General features: G+C 45.3%; 1 protein-coding gene across 1 annotated transcript in view; it reads left to right on the top strand.

Moving 5' to 3' along the window:
• The window catches only part of LOC139237858 (uncharacterized), a 198,024-nt gene that overhangs the window by 103,595 nt on the left and 72,325 nt on the right, over positions 1–22,104 (top strand). The window contains exon 12 of the mRNA XM_070867083.1: positions 12,797–12,871. Within this exon, the coding sequence (XP_070723184.1) occupies positions 12,797–12,871 (75 nt within the window). The remainder of the gene's footprint in view (positions 1–12,796; positions 12,872–22,104) is intronic.

The raw sequence follows: 22,104 nt of genomic DNA, 5'->3' as shown, positions 1-22,104 counted from the left end.
ACACCACTGCTCACAATAACCTCTCCAACACACCACTGCTCACAATAACCTCTCCAACACACCACTGCTCACAATAACCTCTCCAACACACCACTGTTGACAATAACTGCTCCAACACACCACTGCTCACAATAACTTATCCAACACACCACTGCTCAAAATAACCTCTCCAACACACCACTGCTCACAATAACCTCGCCAGCACACCACTGCTCACAATAACTTCTCCAACACACCACTGCTCACAATAACTTCTCCAACACACCACTGCTCACAATAACTTCTCCAACACACCTCTCCTCACAATAACCTCTCCAACACACCACTGCTCACAATAACTTCTCCAACACACCACTGCTCACAATAACTTCTCCAACACACCTCTCCTCACAATAACCTCTCCAACACACCACTGCTCACAATAACTTCTCCAACACACCACTGCTCACAATAACCTCTCCAACACACCACTGCTCACTGAATAATCTCTCCAACACACCACTGCTCACAATAACCTCTCCAACACACCACTGCTCACAATAACCTCTCCAACACACCACTGCTCACAATAACCTCTCCAACACACCACTGCTTAAATAACCTCTCAAACACACCACTGCTCACAATAACCTCTCCAACACACCACTGCTCACAATAACCTCACCAACACACCACTGCTCACTGAATAATCTCTCCAACATGCCACTACTCACAATAACCTCTCCAACACACCACTGCTCACAATAACCTCACCAACACACCGCTGCTCACTGAATAATCTCTCCAACATGCCACTACTCACAATAACCTCTCCAACACATCACTGCTCACAATAACCTCGCCAACACACCACTGCTCACAATAACCTTTGCAACACACCACTGCTCACAATAACTTGTCCAACACACTACTGCTCACAATAACCTCTCCAACACACCACTGCTCACAATAACCTCTGCAACACACCACTGCTCACAATAACCTCACCAACACACCACTGCTCACTGAATAATGTCTCCAACATGCCACTACTCACAATAACCTCTCCAACACACCACAGCTCACAATAACCACTGCAACACATCACTGCTCACAATAACCTCTCCAACACATCACTGCTCACAATAACCTCTGCAACACACCACTGCTCACAATAACATCTCCAACACACCACTGCTCACAATAATCTCTCCAACACACCACTGCTCACTGAATAATCTCTCCAACACACCACTGCTCACAATAACTTCTCCAACACACCACTGCTCACAATAACCTCTCCAACACATCACTGCTCACAATAACCTCTGCAACACACCACTGCTCACAATAACTTCTCCAACACACTACTGCTCACAATAACCTCTCCAACACGCCACTGCTCACAATAACCTCTCCAACACACCACTGCTCACAATAACATCTCCAACACACCACTGCTCACAATAACGTCACCAACACACCACTGCTTACAATAACCTCTCCAACACACCACTGCTCACAATAACCTCTCCAACACACCACTGCTCACAATAACCTCTCCAACACACCACTGCTCACTGAATAATCTCTCCAACACACCACTGCTCACAATAACTTCTCCAACACACCACTGCTCACAATAACCTCTCCAACACACCACTGCTCACAATAACCTCTCCAACACACCACTGCTCACAATAACTTCTCCAACACACCACTGCTCACAATAACTTCTCCAACACACCACTGCTCACAATAACCTCTCCAACACACCACTGCTCACAATAACCTCGCCAACACACCACTGCTCACAGTAACCTCTCCAACACACCACTGCTCACTTAATAATCTCTCCAACACACCACTGCTCGCAATAACCTCTCCAACACACCACTGCTCACAATAACTTCTCCAACACACCACTGCTCACAATAACTTCTCCAACACACCACTGCTCACAATAACCTCTCCAACACACCTCTCCTCACAATAACCTCTCCAACACACCACTGCTCACAATAACCTCTCCAACACACCACTGCTCACAATAACCTCTCCAACACACCACTGCTCACTGAATAATCTCTCCAACACACCACTGCTCACAATAACTTCTCCAACACACCACTGCTCACAATAACCTCTCCAACACACCACTGCTCACAATAACCTCTCCAACACAACACTGCTCCCAATAACCTCTCCAACACACCACTGCTCACAATAACTTCTCCAACACACCACTGCTAACAATAACTTCTCCAACACACCACTGCTCACAATAACCTCGCCAACACACCACTGCTCACAATAACCTCGCCAACACATCACTGCTCACAATAACTTCTCCAACACACCTCTCCTCACAATAACCTCTCCAACACACCACTGCTCACAATAACCTCTCCAACACACCACTGCTCACTGAATAATCTCTCCAACACACCACTGCTCGCAATAACCTCTCCAACACACCACTGCTCACAATAACTTCTCCAACACATCACTGCTCACAATAACTTCTCCAACACACCTCTCCTCACAATAACCTCTCCAACACACCACTGCTCACAATAACTTCTCCAACACACCACTGCTCACAATAACCTCTCCAACACACCTCTCCTCACAATAACCTCTCCAACACACCACTGCTCACAATAACTTCTCCAACACACCACTGCTCACAATAACCTCTCCAACACACCACTGCTCACTGAATAATCTCTCCAACACACCACTGCTCGCAATAACCTCTCCAACACACCACTGCTCACAATAACCTCTCCAACACACCACTGCTCACAATAACCTCTCCAACACACCACTGCTCACAATAACCTCACCAACACACCACTGCTTACAATAACCTCTCCAACACACCACTGCTCACAATAACCTCACCAACACACCACTGCTCACAATAACCTCTCCAACACACCACTGCTCACAATAACCTCTCCAACACACCACTGCTCACAATAACCTCTCCAACACACCACTGCTCTCAATAACCTCACCAGCACACAATTACTCACTGAATAATCTCTCCAACATGCCACTACTCACAATACCCTCTCCAACACACCACTGCTCACAATAACCTCACCAACACACCGCTGCTCATTGAATAATCTCTCCAACATGCCACTACTCACAATAACCTCTCCAACACACCACTGCTCACAATAACCTCACCAAAAATAACCTCTCCAACACACCACTGCTCACAATAACCTCTCCAACACACCACTGCTCACAATAACCTCTCCAACACACCACTGCTCACAATAACCTCTCCAACACACCACTGCTCACAATAACCTCTCCAACACAACACTGCTCACAATAACCTCTCCAACACACCACTGCTCACAATAACCTCTCCAACACACCACTGCTCTCAATAACCTCACCAACACACAACTACTCACTGAATAATCTCTCCAACATGCCACTACTCACAATAACCTCTCCAACACACCACTGCTCACAATAACCTCACCAACACACCGCTGCTCACTGAATAATCTCTCCAACATGCCACTACTCACAATAACCTCTCCAACACACCACTGCTCACAATAACCTCTCCAACACACCACTGCTCACAATAACCTCTCCAACACACCACTGCTCACAATAACCTCTGCAACACACCACTGCTCACAATAACCTCTGCAACACACCACTGCTCACAATAACTTCTCCAACACACCACTGCTCACAATAACCTCTCCAACACACCACTGCTCACAATAACCTCTCCAACACACCACTGCTCACAATAACCTCTCCAACACACCACTACTTACAATAACCTCTCCAACACACCACTGCTCACAATAACCTCACCAACACACCACTGCTTACAATAACCTCTCCAACACACCACTGCTCACAATAACCTCTCCAACACCGCACTGCTCACAATAAACTCTCCAATACACCACTGCTCACAATAACGTCTCCAACACACCACTGCTCACAATAACCTCACCAACACACCACTGCTCACTGAATAATCTCTCCAACATGCCACTACTCACAATAACCTCTCCAACACACCACTGCTCACAATAACCTCACCAACACACCGCTGCTCACTGAATAATCTCTCCAACATGCCACTACTCACAATAACCTCTCCAACACACCACTGCTCACAATAACCTCTCCAACACACCACTGCTCACAATAACCTCTCCAACACAACACAGCTCACAATAACCTCTCCAACACACCACTGCTCACAATAACCTCTCCAACACACCACTGCTCACAATAACCTCTCCAACACACCACTGCTCACTGAATAATCTCTCCAACACAACTCTGCTCACATTAACTTCTCCAACACACCACTGCTCACAATAACCTCTCCAACACACCACTGCTCACAATAACCTCTCCAACACACCACTGCTCACAATAACCTCTCCAACACACCACTGTTGACAATAACTGCTCCAACACACCACTGCTCACAATAACTTATCCAACACACCACTGCTCAAAATAACCTCTCCAACACACCACTGCTCACAATAACCTCGCCAGCACACCACTGCTCACAATAACTTCTCCAACACACCACTGCTCACAATAACTTCTCCAACACACCACTGCTCACAATAACTTCTCCAACACACCTCTCCTCACAATAACCTCTCCAACACACCACTGCTCACAATAACTTCTCCAACACACCACTGCTCACAATAACTTCTCCAACACACCTCTCCTCACAATAACCTCTCCAACACACCACTGCTCACAATAACTTCTCCAACACACCACTGCTCACAATAACCTCTCCAACACACCACTGCTCACTGAATAATCTCTCCAACACACCACTGCTCACAATAACCTCTCCAACACACCACTGCTCACAATAACCTCTCCAACACACCACTGCTCACAATAACCTCTCCAACACACCACTGCTTAAATAATCTCTCAAACACACCACTGCTCACAATAACCTCTCCAACACACCACTGCTCACAATAACCTCACCAACACACCACTGCTCACTGAATAATCTCTCCAACATGCCACTACTCACAATAACCTCTCCAACACACCACTGCTCACAATAACCTCACCAACACACCGCTGCTCACTGAATAATCTCTCCAACATGCCACTACTCACAATAACCTCTCCAACACACCACTGCTCACAATAACCTCGCCAACACACCACTGCTCACAATAACCTTTGCAACACACCACTGCTCACAATAACTTGTCCAACACACTACTGCTCACAATAACCTCTCCAACACACCACTGCTCACAATAACCTCTGCAACACACCACTGCTCACAATAACCTCACCAACACACCACTGCTCACTGAATAATGTCTCCAACATGCCACTACTCACAATAACCTCTCCAACACACCACAGCTCACAATAACCACTGCAACACATCACTGCTCACAATAACCTCTCCAACACATCACTGCTCACAATAACCTCTGCAACACACCACTGCTCACAATAACATCTCCAACACACCACTGCTCACAATAATCTCTCCAACACACCACTGCTCACTGAATAATCTCTCCAACACACCACTGCTCACAATAACTTCTCCAACACACCACTGCTCACAATAACCTCTCCAACACATCACTGCTCACAATAACCTCTGCAACACACCACTGCTCACAATAACTTCTCCAACACACTACTGCTCACAATAACCTCTCCAACACGCCACTGCTCACAATAACCTCTCCAACACACCACTGCTCACAATAACATCTCCAACACACCACTGCTCACAATAACGTCACCAACACACCACTGCTTACAATAACCTCTCCAACACACCACTGCTCACAATAACCTCTCCAACACACCACTGCTCACAATAACCTCTCCAACACACCACTGCTCACTGAATAATCTCTCCAACACACCACTGCTCACAATAACTTCTCCAACACACCACTGCTCACAATAACCTCTCCAACACACCACTGCTCACAATAACCTCTCCAACACACCACTGCTCACAATAACTTCTCCAACACACCACTGCTCACAATAACTTCTCCAACACACCACTGCTCACAATAACCTCTCCAACACACCACTGCTCACAATAACCTCGCCAACACACCACTGCTCACAGTAACCTCTCCAACACACCACTGCTCACTTAATAATCTCTCCAACACACCACTGCTCGCAATAACCTCTCCAACACACCACTGCTCACAATAACTTCTCCAACACACCACTGCTCACAATAACTTCTCCAACACACCACTGCTCACAATAACCTCTCCAACACACCTCTCCTCACAATAACCTCTCCAACACACCACTGCTCACAATAACTTCTCCAACACACCACTGCTCACAATAACCTCTCCAACACACCACTGCTCACTGAATAATCTCTCCAACACACCACTGCTCGCAATAACCTCTCCAACACACCACTGCTTACAATAACCTCTCCAACACACTACTGCTCACAATAACCTCACCAACACACCACTGCTTACAATAACCTCTCCAACACACCACTGCTCACAATAACCTCACCAACACACCACTGCTCACAATAACCTCTCCAACACACCACTGCTCGCAATAACCTCTCCAACACACCACTGCTCACAATAACCTCTCCAACACAACACTGCTCACAATAACATCTCCAACACAACACTGCTCACAATAACCTCTCAAACACACCACTGCTCACAATAACCTCTCCAACACACCACTGCTCTCAATAACCTCACCAACACACAACTGCTCACTGAATAATCTCTCCAACATGCCACTACTCACAATAACCTCTCCAACACACCACTGCTCACAATAACCTCACCAACACACCGCTGCTCACGGAATAATCTCTCCAACATGCCACTACTCACAATACCCTCTCCAACACACCACTGCTCACAATAAACTCTCCAACACACCACTGCTCACAATAACCTCTCCAACACACCACTGCTCACAATAAACTCTGCAACACACCACTGCTCACAATAACCTCTGCAACACACTACTGCTCACAATAACCTCTCCAACACACCACTGCTCACAATAACCTCTCCAACACACCACTGCTCACAATAACCTCTCCAACACACCACTGCTCACAATAACCTCACCAACACACCACTGCTTACAATAAACTCTCCAACACACCACTGCTCACAATAACCTCTCCAACACCGCACTGCTCACAATAAACTCTCCAACACACCACTGCTCACAATAACGTCTCCAACACACCACTGCTCACAATAACCTCACCAATACACCACTGCTCACTGAATAATCTCTCCGACATGCCACTACTCACAATAACCTCTCCAACACACCACTGCTCACAATAACCTCACCAACACGCCGCTGCTCACTGAATAATCTCTCCAACATGCCACTACTCACAATAACCTCTCCAACACACCACTGCTCACAATAACCCCTCCAACACACCACTGCTCACAATAACCTCTCCAACACGCCACTGCTCACAATAACCTCTCCAACACACCACTGCTCACAATAACCTCACCAACACACCACTGCTTACAATAACCTCTCCAACACGCCACTGCTCACAATAACCTCTCCAACACACCACTGCTCACAATAACCTCTCCAACACACCACTGCTCACTGAATAATCTCTCCAACACACCTCTGCTCACAATAACTTCTCCAACACACCACTGCTCACAATAACCTCTCCAACACACCACTGCTCATAATAACCTCTCCAACACACCACTGCTCACAATAACCTCTCCAACACACCACTGTTGACAATAACTTATCCAACACACCACTGCTCACAATAACTTCTCCAACACACCACTGCTCACAATAACCTCTCCAACACACCACTGCTCACAATAACCTCGCCAGCACACCACTGCTCACAATAACTTCTCCAACACACCACTGCTCACAATAACTTCTCCAACACACCTCTCCTCACAATAACCTCTCCAACACACCACTGCTCACAATAACTTCTCCAACACACCACTGCTCACAATAACTTCTCCAACACACCTCTCCTCACAATAACCTCTCCAACACACCTCTCCTCACAATAACCTCTCCAACACACCACTGTTGACAATAACTTCTCCAACACACCACTGCTCACAATAACTTCTCCAACACAACACTGCTCACAATAACTTCTCCAACACACCACTGCTCACAATAACTTCTCCAACACACCTCTCCTCACAATAACCTCTCCAACACACCACTGCTCACAATAACTTCTCCAACACACCACTGCTCACAATAACCTCTCCAACACACCACTGCTCACAATAACCTCTCCAACACACCACTGCTCACAATAACCTCTCCAACACACCACTGCTCACAATAACCTCTCCAACACACCACTGCTCACAATAACCTCTCCAACACACCACTGCTCACAATAACCTCTCAAACACACCACTGCTCACAATAACCTCTCCAACACACCACTGCTCACAATAACCTCACCAACACACCACTGCTCACTGAATAATCTCTCCAACATGCCACTACTCACAATAACCTCTCCAACACACCACTGCTCACAATAACCTCACCAACACACCGCTGCTCACTGAATAATCTCTCCAACATGCCACTACTCACAAAAACCTCTCCAACACACCACTGCTCACAATAACCTCTCCAACACACCACTGCTCACAATAACCTCTGCAACACACCACTGCTCACAATAACTTCTCCAACACACTACTGCTCACAATAATCTCTCCAACACACCACTGCTCACAATAACCTCTCCAACACACCACTGCTCACTGAATAATCTCTCCAACACACCTCTGCTCACAATAACTTCTCAAACACACCACTACTCACAATAACCTCTGCAACACACCACTGCTCACAATAACCTCACCAACACACCACTGCTCACTGAATAATGTCTCCAACATGCCACTACTCACAATAACCTCTCCAATACACCACTGCTCACAATAACCTCTGCAACACACCACTGCTCACAATAACCTCTCCAACACATCACTGCTCACAATAACCTCTGCAACACACCACTGCTCACAATAACTTCTCCAACACACTACTGCTCACAATAACCTCTCCAACACACCACTGCTCACAATAACCTCTCCAACACACCACTGCTCACAATAACATCACCAACACACCACTGCTCACAATAACCTCACCAACACACCACTGCTTACAATAACCTCTCCAACACACCACTGCTCACAATAACCTCTCCAACACACCACTGCTCACTGAATAATCTCTCCAACACACCACTGCTCACTGAATAATCTCTCCAACACACCTCTGCTCACAATAACTTCTCCAACACACCACTGCTCACAATAACCTCTCCAACACACCTCTCCTCACAATAACCTCTCCAACACACCACTGCTCACAATAACTTCTCCAACACACCACTGCTCACAATAACCTCTCCAACACACCACTGCTCACTGAATAATCTCTCCAACACACCACTGCTCACAATAACCTCTCCAACACACCACTGCTCACAATAACCTCTCCAACACACCACTGCTCACAATAACCTCTCCAACACACCACTGCTCACAATAACCTCTCAAACACACCACTGCTCACAATAACCTCACCAACACACCGCTGCTCACTGAATAATCTCTCCAACATGCCACTACTCACAATAACCTCTCAAACACACAAATGCTCACAATAACCTCTCCAACACACCACTGCTCACAATAACCTCACCAACATACCACTGCTCACTGAATAATGTCTCCAACATGCCACTACTCACAATAACCTCTCCAACACACCACTGCTCACAATAACCTCTGCAACACACCACTGCTCAGAATAACCTCTCCAACACATCACTGCTCACAATAACCTCTGCAACACACCACTGCTCACAATAACTTCTCCAACACACTACTGCTCACATTAACCTCTCCAACACACCACTGCTCACAATAACCTCTCCAACACACCACTGCTCACAATAACCTCTCCAACACACCACTGCTCACAATAACCTCACCAACACACCACTGCTTACAATAACCTCTCCAACACACAACTGCTCACAATAACCTCTCCAACACACCACTGCTCACAATAACCTCTCCAACACACCACTGCTCACTGAATAATCTCTCCAACACACCACTGCTCACAATAACTTCTCCAACTCACCACTGCTCACAATAACCTCTCCAACACACCACTGCTCATAATAACCTCTCAAACACACAAATGCTCACAATAACCTCTCCAACACACCACTGCTCACAATAACCTCACCAACACACCACTGCTCACAATAACCTCTCCAACACATCACTGCTCACAATAACCTCTGCAACACACCACTGCTCACAATAACTTCTCCAACACACTACTGCTCACAATAACCTCTCCAACACACCACTGCTCACAATAACCTCTCCAACACACCACTGCTCACAATAACATCTCCAACACACCACTGCTCACAATAACCTCACCAACACACCACTGCTTACAATAACCTCTCCAACACACCACTGCTCACAATAACCTCTCCAACACACCACTGCTCACAATAACCTCTCCAACACACCACTGCTCACTGAATAATCTCTCCAACACACCACTGCTCACAATAACTTCTCCAACACACCACTGCTCACAATAACCTCTCAAACACACAAATGCTCACAATAACCTCTCAAACACACAAATGCTCACAATAACCTCTCCAACACACCACTGCTCACAATAACCTCACCAACACACCACTGCTCACTGAATAATGTCTCCAACATGCCACTACTCACAATAACCTCTCCAACACACCACTGCTCACAATAACCTCTGCAACACACCACTGCTCACAATAACCTCTCCAACACATCACTGCTCACAATAACCTCTGCAACACACCACTGCTCACAATAACTTCTCCAACACACCACTGCTCACAATAACCTCTCCAACACACCACTGCTCACAATAACCTCTCCAACACACCACTGCTCACAATAACATCTCCAACACACCACTGCTCACAATAACCTCACCAACACACCACTGCTTACAATAACCTCTCCAACACACCACTGCTCACAATAACCTCTCCAACACACCACTGCTCACAATAATCTCTCCAACACACCACTGCTCACTGAATAATCTCTCCAACACACCACTGCTCACAATAACTTCTCCAACACACCACTGCTCACAATAACCTCTCCAACACACCACTGCTCACAATAACCTCTCCAACACACCACTGCTCACAATAACCTCTCCAACACACCACTGTTGACAATAACTTCTCCAACACACCACTGCTCACAATAACTTCTCCAACACACCACTGCTCACAATAACCTCTCCAACACACCACTGCTCACAATAACCTCGCCAACACACCACTGCTCACAATAACTTCTCCAAAACACCACTGCTCACAATAACTTCTCCAACACACCACTGCTCACAATAACTTCTCCAACACACCTCTCCTCACAATAACCTCTCCAACATACCACTGCTCACAATAACTTCTCCAACACACCACTGCTCACAATAACCTCTCCAACACACCTCTCCTCACAATAACCTCTCCAACACACCACTGCTCACAATAACCTCTCCAACACACCACTGCTCACTGAATAATCTCTCTAACACACCACTGCTCGCAATAACTTCTCCAACACACCACTGCTTACAATAACCTCTCCAACACACCAATGTTCACAATAACCTCTCCAACACACCACTGCTCACAATAACCTCTCCAACACACCACTGCTCACAATAACCTCTCCAACACACCACTGCTCACAATAACCTCTCCAACACACCACTGCTCACAATAACCTCTCCAACACACCACTGTTGACAATAACTTCTCCAACACACCACTGCTCACAATAACTTCTCCAACACACCACTGCTCACAATAACTTCTCCAACACACCACTGCTCACAATAACTTCTCCAACACACCTCTCCTCACAATAACCTCTCCAACACACCACTGCTCACAATAACTTCTCCAACACACCACTGCTCACAATAACCTCTCCAACACACCACTGCTCACTGAATAATCTCTCCAACACACCACTGCTCGCAATAACCTCTCCAACACACCACTGCTTACAATAACCTCTCCAACACACCACTGTTCACAATAACCTCACCAACACACCACTGCTCACAATAACCTCTCCAACACACCACTGCTCACAATAACCTCTGCAACACACCACTGCTCACAATAACCTCTCCAACACACCACTGCTCACAATAACCTCTCCAACACACCACTGCTCACAATAACCTCTCCAACACACCACTGCTCACAATAACCTCTCCAACACACCACTGCTCACAATAACCTCTCCAACACACCACTGCTCACAATAACCTCTCCAACACACCACTGCTCATAATAACCTCTCCAACACACCACTGCTCACAATAACCTCTCCAACACACCACTGCTCTCTGAGTAATGTCTTGGGGCCATAGACAGATTTGCTGAACACAAGTACTTTCAAGTCGCAGTCAGAACACATCAGATGTAGTGCAGACATTGAAAGTTTGATTGCAATGTTTAACAGGATTCAATGATTCTATCTGTGGTGTGACCTTCGTAACAAGTGTCCCTTCTCCGCCCTGTAACTTATCTGACAGATTTCATCCAAAAGGAATCAAGTGATGGAGAAAAATATATTTGGCAGGGATGACAGCTAAATCTTTGCCTCCATTTCAGTTACACAGATGTTCAGAGAAATAAGGAACACGAAGGCTGTTATCACAATGGAACTCTCACACATGGACAACAAGGGTAAGTGTTAATATGGACCTGAACCATTCTTTTGTGATTCCAGGTCTCTGCATTGTATCAGCCTCTGAGCCCCTCATGTTGTGTAGTCTATTCGATAATTAGACCCGTGAGATTCTAATACTGCGGCACTGGGTAAAGCTCTAAATATAACATAACGTGATATATTGAAAATAGTGGGCTGTGAGCTAGCTAAACTCCTCCCTTCCTTCCCCATTCCACCCCTCCCCATTTCACCCCTCCCCATTCTACCACTCCTCTTACCCTAACATAAGAACATAGGAATTAGGAGCAGGAGTCGGCCATACGGCCCCTCGAGCCTGCTCTGCCATTCAATAAGATCAGGGCTGATCATCGACCTCAACTCCACTTTCCTCCCCGATCTCCATATCCCTTGATTCCCCTAGAGTACAAAAATCTATCAATCTCCGCCTTGAATATATTCAGAGACTCAGCATCCACAGCCCTCTGGGGCAAAGAATTCCAAAGATTCCTAACCCTCTGAGTGAAGAAATGCCTTCAATGGCCTACCCCTTATCCTGAGACTGTGGCCCCTAGTTCTCAACACTCCAGCCAGGGGAAACAACCTCTCAGCATCGAGCTTGTCAATCCCCTTCAGAATCTCATTCTTCAACTCTCATTCTTGTAAACTCCAGAGAGTATCGGCCCATTCTACACAATCGCTCATCATAAGACAGCCCTCTCACCCCGGGAATCAATCGAGTGAACCTTCGTTGCACCACCTCTGTAATGTCTGTCAGCTTGTAATGTTTGTAGCACCACACTGTGGATGTGGACGTGTTGTGTACTGCAAGTGCAGGGTTAATAATAAACAGAACCAGGCAGTTTCCGGAGGCTTCCGACAGAGAGCTGCCTGCCATGTTAGGAGCTGTGTGTGCTTGTGCTCTGTGAATACATCACATTTGGCTACGAGGATGGGATTTTTAGGATGATTTAAAGCTTAAATTTTGTTGGGGAAGGATTCAGCCAGCCGACAGAGAGACTTTGGAAGTTTCTGTCTTTGGAAAAAAGCTACAAAAATCCGAGGTAAAATACAGCACACGGTGTGAACAGCTCGAGATTAAAATGGCAGATGTATTGGGATATTTGGGGGAATATAGGCACGACCGGGAATGTTTTAAAGTCTATGTGGATCGGCTAGAATTGTATTTCATTGCAAATAACATAATCGAAGTTCCAGACAATGCAGTCCAGAACCGGGCTGTGTTGGAACATAAGAAAACGATTGGAGGCGGGTCTGGTATTATACGAAACCCTTGTAAATCTGCTTGTGCCTGACGAGCCAAAGGACACAACGCTTAAAGAGATTCTAACGAAGCTGGAGCAACACTATACTGTTAGAAATTGCTGAAAGCTATCATTTCGGGATTCGGAATCAAAAGACTGATGAAATATCAGTAATTACATCGTTGCATTAAAAAAGCTATCGATGCACTGTAATTTTGGAAACTTTCAAAACCGAGCATTACGGGATCGTTTTGTTTGAGGGGTGAAAAATGATGCGATCAGAAGGAAGTTATTGACGACGGATGACTTGACTTTTGAGATTGCTTGTCAGACAGCGAGGTCAATGGGCATGGCCGAACAATATTTCCGAGAATTAAATAATAATCGTCAGTCGTCAGTCAACCGAGGTAAATCACCTGCAGGTTCAAGGTAAAATACGGTGGGGGCCCAAATTCTTAGAAACTGGAAATTCTAACAGAGCTATAGGTGCCTGGGACAACACATTGCTCAAAGTTGTCCATACATGAAGGAAGAGTGTTTCTTCTGCAGGAAGACTGGGCATCTTGCGAAGGCATGCCGACTGAAGGGTAAACCAGTTTTTAAAGCTATGAGTCCAGCGTTCAAAGCTATGAGTAGAAATCCCAAGAGATGACATATCATGGAAGAACACGAACAGGACGAGGAGATGTTAGAGTTACACGTCATCAGGAGCACGGGATTAACGGACAGAGATTCGGAAAGCAAAAAAAAAAACACATAGATGTTGCGGGATTCAAGATACCAATGGAAATTGACACGGGTGCATCTGTGAGTATAGTACCGGAGTCACTGTACCGCGACAAATTGCATGATTTCCAACTGGAGAGGCTACTCGGGAGAGAAAATTCCTGTGGTAGCTCGTATCACCATACCCGTGAAATATAAAGATCAATTTTAGAACTTGCCTCTAATAGCAGTGAAAGGAGACAAGCCGGCCTTACTAGGAAGAAATTGATTGAGCTCACTGAAGCTAGATTGGAGTAAGATTTTCTGTGTGGAAGCGAGATTTTCATCAGCGGATGAGGTTATCAAGAAGTATCCGAAGGTGTTCTGTGAATCGGGCAGTCCGATCCAAGGCTTCAAGGCCAGTGTCAGGGTACAGAAGGACGCCAGATCGGTTTACTACAAGCCACGTTCCGTACCATATGCACTCAAGGAGAAAGTTGAGCAAGAACTCCAAAGACTAGCAACTGAGAACATTATTTGTAAGAGAGATCGATGTAATTGGGCTACACCCATTGTTGTTGTATCTAAGTCTGATGGTAAGGTAGGATTGTGTGGTGATTATAAAGTAACCATAAACCAGGTTTTAGAGGGTAATGTCCCAATACATTGCCGAATATAGAAGATTTGTTCACAACACTGACAGGTGGTCAGATCTTCTCAAAACTGGATCTTACGAATGCATACTTACAGCTTGAACTCGATCATGCTTGACTATAAATACTCATCTAGGCCTATATCAGTTTAATAGGCTACCATTTGGAGTGTCTTCCGCCCGTGCCATATTCCAAGTGGTGATGAACCAGATTTTGCAAGGTATTGAAGGGGTAATATGTTATTTGGGTCGCAAACTAACTTCAGCACCAATTAGGCAAATTCATAATAACATATTGAATGAAGTCCTCAAACGGCTAGAGAAGCACAGAATACGAGTGTCTGCTCGTAAGTGTGAGTTATTTAAAAACTCAGTGGAATACATAGTAGACAAAGATGGTTTCCATCCAACCATGGAAAAATTGGATGCGATTAGAAATGCAACCCACTCCCAGGAATGTCACTGAACTTTGTTCATTCTTGGGTCTTTTGAACTATTATGGGAAGTTGCTACCAAATTTGGCTACAGTATTACATCCACTGAATGAACTTTTGAAAAAACAGGTCCATTGGAAGAGGTTAAAAGAATGCGACACAGCATTCAAGGAGTGTAAAAGCAAATTGGTAGAGAGCACCATGTTAGTTCACTATGACATATCTAAGGAGATTAAGCTAGCATGTGATGCCTCTCCATATGGAGTTGGGGCAGTAATCTCTCATGTATTAAGTAGTGGGGAGGAGAGACCAATTGCTTTTGCTTCACGCACTCTCAGTGCCAGTGAGAGTAATTATGCGCAAATTGAAAGGGAAGCTTTGGCATTAATTTTTGGGGTCAAGAAGTTTCACAAATACTTGTATGGTCGTAAGTTTACCATTGTTACAGACCATAACAGCAATCCTCCATCCAAAGTCCCCAGTTCCAACATTAGCTGCAGCCCGAATGCAGAGATGGGCTTTGATTTTGTCAGCATACATATATGATATTGAATACAGACGATCAGCTGATCACAGTAATGCTGATGCAATGTCTAGATTGCCTTCCCCATCACAAGTTACACCCGATAGGGAAGAAGTGTTTCATTTTTCATACATTGCCAATCACAGCTGAAGAGATTGGTAGAGCAACCAAACGTGACCCAGAGATGTCAAAGGTGTATGATTATATTGCAAATGGATGGCCAAACCAGGTAACAGACAAAGATACACATCCATTCTTCATTCGTAGGAATGAATTATCAGTTGATAAAGATTGCATCATGTGGGTTGCAAGAGTGTTTATACCAAATAAATTCAGGTCCAAATTATTAGGAGACCTCCATGACCAGCACCTGGGAATATGCTTGACCAAGAGTTTTGCATGCAGTTATTTATGGTGGCCAGGTCTTGATAAAGATATAGAGTACATCGTGAGTCAGTGTACGATATGTCAATCGGTAAGCAAGCAACCACCACCAGTACCATTACAGTCATGGAAATGGCCTCCCAGGGTGTGGCAATGGCTACATATTGATTTTGCTGAGTTAGAAAGACATCAATTGTTCATTGTGATTGATAGCCATTCAAAGTGGGTTGAGGAGTTCCCAATGTGGAAAATAACAACAAGTAAAACATTGGACATTTTACGAAGATTATTTTCTTCATTTGGCCTCCCTGAAGAAATTGTTTCGGATAATGGACCAGAAGAATTTGCACAATTCACGAGCAAAAATGGTGTGAAACATATCAAGGTTCCACCATACCATCCTGCTTCGAATGGTGCAGCAGAGCACACAGTACAAATTGTAAAATGTGCCCTCATAAAACAAATGTTAGATCCAAATCCAAGGAAACGACAGTTGTCATTGGATCACAAATTGGCTAATTTTTTAATTACATATTGAAATACTCCTCATACAACTACTGGTAGAACATCAGCAGAGTTGTTTCTCAAACGACAGCCACGAACCAGATTCTCGTTGTTAAAGCCAAATTTGGCACAGTCTGTAGAAGAGACACAATTAAGACAGAAAGAGAATCATGATAGAGGTAGAGTAAAAGAGAGAAGTGTGAAATTAAACCAGAAGGTGAGAGTGAAGAACCATCACCATAAATGGTTAAAGTGGTTACCAGGAAGAGTGGTGAAGATGTGTTCCTTGCACATATTTGGTAAAGATGTTTGATAATGGACAGGTTAGGTTTGTTCATGTTGATCATATTTTACCTATAGACATGGAAGGAGTTGAAGGTGGGAATGATTCAATTATTTCTGACTCATCAGATAGTTTTGATACACCAGTAGCAAATCCTAAATCCAATGTACTGGAAACAAATCCAGGGAGAGAATCAGAATGAAAGTCTGAGTCCGAGTCAGGAAAACAAAGAGCCTGAAGTTAGAGTGAGTTCAAATGAAAATCAAGGAAATTCCGTGGAGGAAAATGTTCCTCAGGATGAGCCTCAAATGAGTTTAGATTCGACACCAGGTTTGGAAGGTTCTGTTCGAGAGCGAAGGTATCCTCTTCGAAACAGAAAACAAGTGGTAAAGTTAAATTTGTAAATATGGAAAAAAAATAAGTTTATATCCTGTGTTATGTATAAACATGAAAGTTATGTTTCATGTTTGTTATGATGGCCTCTTCATTAAGGAGGGAGAAGTGTAATGTCTGTAAGCTTGTAATGTTTGTAGTTCCACACTGTGGATGTGGACATATTGTGTACTGCAAATGCAGGGTTAATAATAAACAGAACCAGGCAGTTTCCGGAGGCTTCCGACAGAGAGCTGCCTGCCATGTTAGGAAGCTGTGTGTGCTTGTGCTCTGTGAATATATCACAGCCTCCAAGTCAAGTATATCCTTCCTTAGATAAGGAGACCAAAACTGTGCACAGTACTCCAGGTATGGTCTCATCAAGGCCCTGTACAATTGAAGAACGACTTCCTTACTCTTATACTCCAACCCCCTTGCAATAAAGGCCAACATGCCATTTGCCTTCCTTATTGCTTGCTGTACCTGCACGGTAGTTTTCTGTGTTTCTTGCACAAGGACACCCAAATCTGTCTGAACACTAACATTTAAAAGTTTCTCGTGATTTAAAAAATATTCTCTTTTTTTATTCTTCCTACCAAAGTGAATAACCTCACATTTCCCTACATTATACTCCATCTTCCACCTTACTGCCCACTTACTTAGTCTATCTATATCCCTTTGTAGACGCTGTGAGCTGGATTTTTGACTTTGATGTTTGGATCGATAATGGGGGTGGGGCGGGAAGGTTAGTGCCCGGGAGCAGTTTGCGTCTCAGTCAGTAACTGGGCCCTGAGTCAGGGGGCGCAGCGCTAAGGGAAGCATACACCCCTAGGGTGGAACACTCATAAGCTCAAGAGCTGGGCCGGGAGTGCTCCGAGAGATGCCTCGGGGGGGGGGGGGGGGGGGGAGCGGTGGAATCTTACAAAACCACAAAGACATTGCCCATGCCACCACAACACAAATCGCAAAAAAAAAATTAAAAGACAAAACAATCGCGCTCACGTTAGGAGTCCATTACCTACCGCTCCGCTGTCAGTATCGTTGGACCTCCCTGATTTCCCAGACGGTCAGTGCAGGGCGGGCTGTGGGGCGGACGGGTCGGGCGGGAGTCTAAACGTGCGCCGGTGTCATAACCAGGGGCATTGCACACCGGGCACAGCTCTTCTGGGCCGTACTGCTCCATGCCACCGCTAAACCGGACCCGAGGATCACTGCGGGGCGCTGGAGGCTGACCGCCCGCCCAGAACACTTCACTGTCACCATTGCCGCCGCTCCGGGGCGAGAAACGGAGCGCAAAGGGGTGGAAAATCCAACCCTGCATGTTCTCCTCACAGCTTACTGTCCCATCTCGCTTTGTATCATCAGCAAACTTGGATACATTACACTCGGTCCCATCATCTAGGTCATTAATATAGATTGTAAATAGCTGAAGCCCCAGCACTGATCCCTGCGGCACCCCACTAGTTACAGATTGACAACCTGAAAAAGATCCATTTATTCTGTCTCTCTGTGTTCTGTCCGTTAACCAATCAGTTTACTGATGATACAAAGTGAGATGGGGAGGAGGACACAAAAGATCTGCAAAGGGATATAGACAAGCTACGTGAGTGAGCAAACATTTGGCAGATGTAGATGTGGTCAAATGTGAGGTTATCCACTTTGGCAGAAAAAAATAGAAAAGCAAATTATAATTTAAATGGAGAAAAATTGCAAAGTGCTGCAGTACAGAGGGATCCGGGGGTCCTTGTGCATGAAACACAAAAAGTCAGCATGCAGGTACAGCAAGTAATCAGGAAGGCAAATGGAATGTTGGCCTTTATTGCAAGGGGGATAGAGTATAAAAGCAGGCCACACTTAGAGTACTGCATACAATTTTGGTCTCTGTATTTAAGGAAGGATATACTTGCATTGGAGGCTGTTCAGAGAAGGTTCACTAGGTTGATTCTGGAGATGAGTGGGTTCACTTATGAAGCTAGGTTGAGTAAGTTGGGCCCATACTCATTGGAGATCAGAAGAATGAGAGGTGATCTTATTGAAACATGTAAGATAATGCTCGACAAGATGGATGCAGAGAGGATATTTCCACTTATAGGGGAAACTAAAACTAGGGGACAAGGTCTTAGAATAAGGGGCCGCCCATTTAAAACTGAGATGAGGAGTTCTTCTCTCAGAAGGTTGTAAATCTGTGGAATTCTGTACACCAGAGAGCTGTGGAGGCTGGGTCATTGAATATATTTAAGGCGGAGATAGACAGACTTTTGAGCGATAAGGGAATAAAGGGTTATGTGGAGCGGGCAGGGAAGTGGAGCTGAGTCCATGATCAGATCCACCATGATCTTATTAAATGGCGGAGCAGGCTCGAGGGGCCAGGTGGCCTACACCTGCTCCTATTTCTTATGTTTTTATGTTCTTATGTTCAATCCTCTATCCATGCTAATACACAACCTCCAATCCCATGATCTTGTGTAATAAACTTTTATGCGGCACCTTATTGAATTCTTTTGGAAATCCAAATATACTACATCCACTGTTTCCCCTTTATCTACCCTGCCAGTTGCATCCTCAAAAACTCAAATAAATTTGTCAAACATGACTTTCATAAAACCATATTGACTCTGCCTAATCATGTTATAATTTCTAATTGCCCTGATACCACTTTGTTAACAATGGATTCCAGCATTTTCCTGACAACCGATGTCAGGCTAACTGGCCTGTACTTCCCTGTTTTCTTTCCCCTCCTTTTTCCGTGGGTGTTTCCATGAGGTACTGTTCTAGGAAACTGTCCTGAATGCATTCCATGAACTCGTCCTCCAGACTACCTTTGGCAATTTGTTTTGTCCAGTCTATATGAAGATTAAAGTCCCCCACGATTATTGCATTACCTTTGTTACAAGCTCCGAGTATTTCTTGATTAATATTCTGTTCAATGGCATAGCTACTGTTAGGGGGCCTATATACTACTACCACCAGTGTTTTCTGCCCCTTGTTATTCCTTATCGCCACCCATACTGATTCTACTTCCTGATCTTCTGAGCCGAGATCCTTTCTCTCTACTGTCCTTATGTTATCTTTTATTATCAGGGCTACCCCGCACCCCGCACCTCCCCCTTCTTTGTCATTCTGCCTGTCTTTCTGAAACATTTAGTTCCCAACCCTGGTCACCTTGCAACCCTGTCCCCAAGCCTCTCCCCTCTCCTATCCCTGTCCCCTACACTTTTTCCTCTTTCCCCCTTCTCTCCTGTCACCTTCCCCTTCTCCACTGTCTCCTCCTCTCCTTCACCATTCCCCTCTTTCTTCCTCTGCTCTTATCTACCCTTCTTCCTGATCCCCTCTTCCATCATTCCTCACCTCCACTCCTCTCGTCCCTCCTCTCCTATCCCCTTCTAATTTCTCCTTCCCTTCCTCTCCCCTTTCCTGCTCCTATCCCTTCCTCTTCATTTCTCTCCTCCTTTCCTGAATAATGCCGTAGTCTTGACTCTGTGTGCAACACAACAGCAAACCTAAAAACTATTAAATGCCTTGATCTTAATCTCACTGAATACTAAGTGACATAATTTATATTTCTTCCATGACTCAGTGCTATGCTTAATAATTGCAATGTTCCTGCTCTGCGTTTATCATGAAACAGTTCGTCATAGATTACTGGGAGACCTTACATCTGTGATTATAATGCTAAGAAATTTCTTAATGTTGATATGAAAAGATGAGAATGGGCCATCACCATCAGCATCATCATAGGCAGGCCCTCGAAATGCAGGAAGACTTGCTTCCACTCTAAAAGTTAGAGTTCTCAGGTGACTGTACAGTCCAATACAGGAATTGCAGTCTCTGTCACAGGTGGGGCAGACAGTGGTTGAAGGAAAGGGTGGGTGGGGAGCCTGGCTTGCCGCACGCTCCTTCCGCTACCTGCGCTTGGTTTCTGCATGCTCGCGGCGACGAGACTCGAGGTGCTCAGCGCCCTCCCAGATGCTCTTTTTCCACTTAGGGAGGTCTTTGGCCAGGGACTCCCAGGTGTTGGTGGGGATATTGCACCTTATCAAGGAGGCTTTGAGGGTGTCCTTGAAACGTTTCTCTGCCCACCTGGGGCTCACTTGCCATGTAGGAGTTCCGAGTAGGGCGCTTGCTTTGGGA

The sequence above is a fragment of the Pristiophorus japonicus genome, chromosome 24 (genome assembly GCF_044704955.1).
Source record: "Pristiophorus japonicus isolate sPriJap1 chromosome 24, sPriJap1.hap1, whole genome shotgun sequence".
Lineage (NCBI taxonomy): Eukaryota > Metazoa > Chordata > Chondrichthyes > Pristiophoridae > Pristiophorus > Pristiophorus japonicus.
The sequence above is the reverse complement of the archived record's forward strand: the minus strand, read 5'-3'. Positions and strand labels throughout refer to the sequence as shown.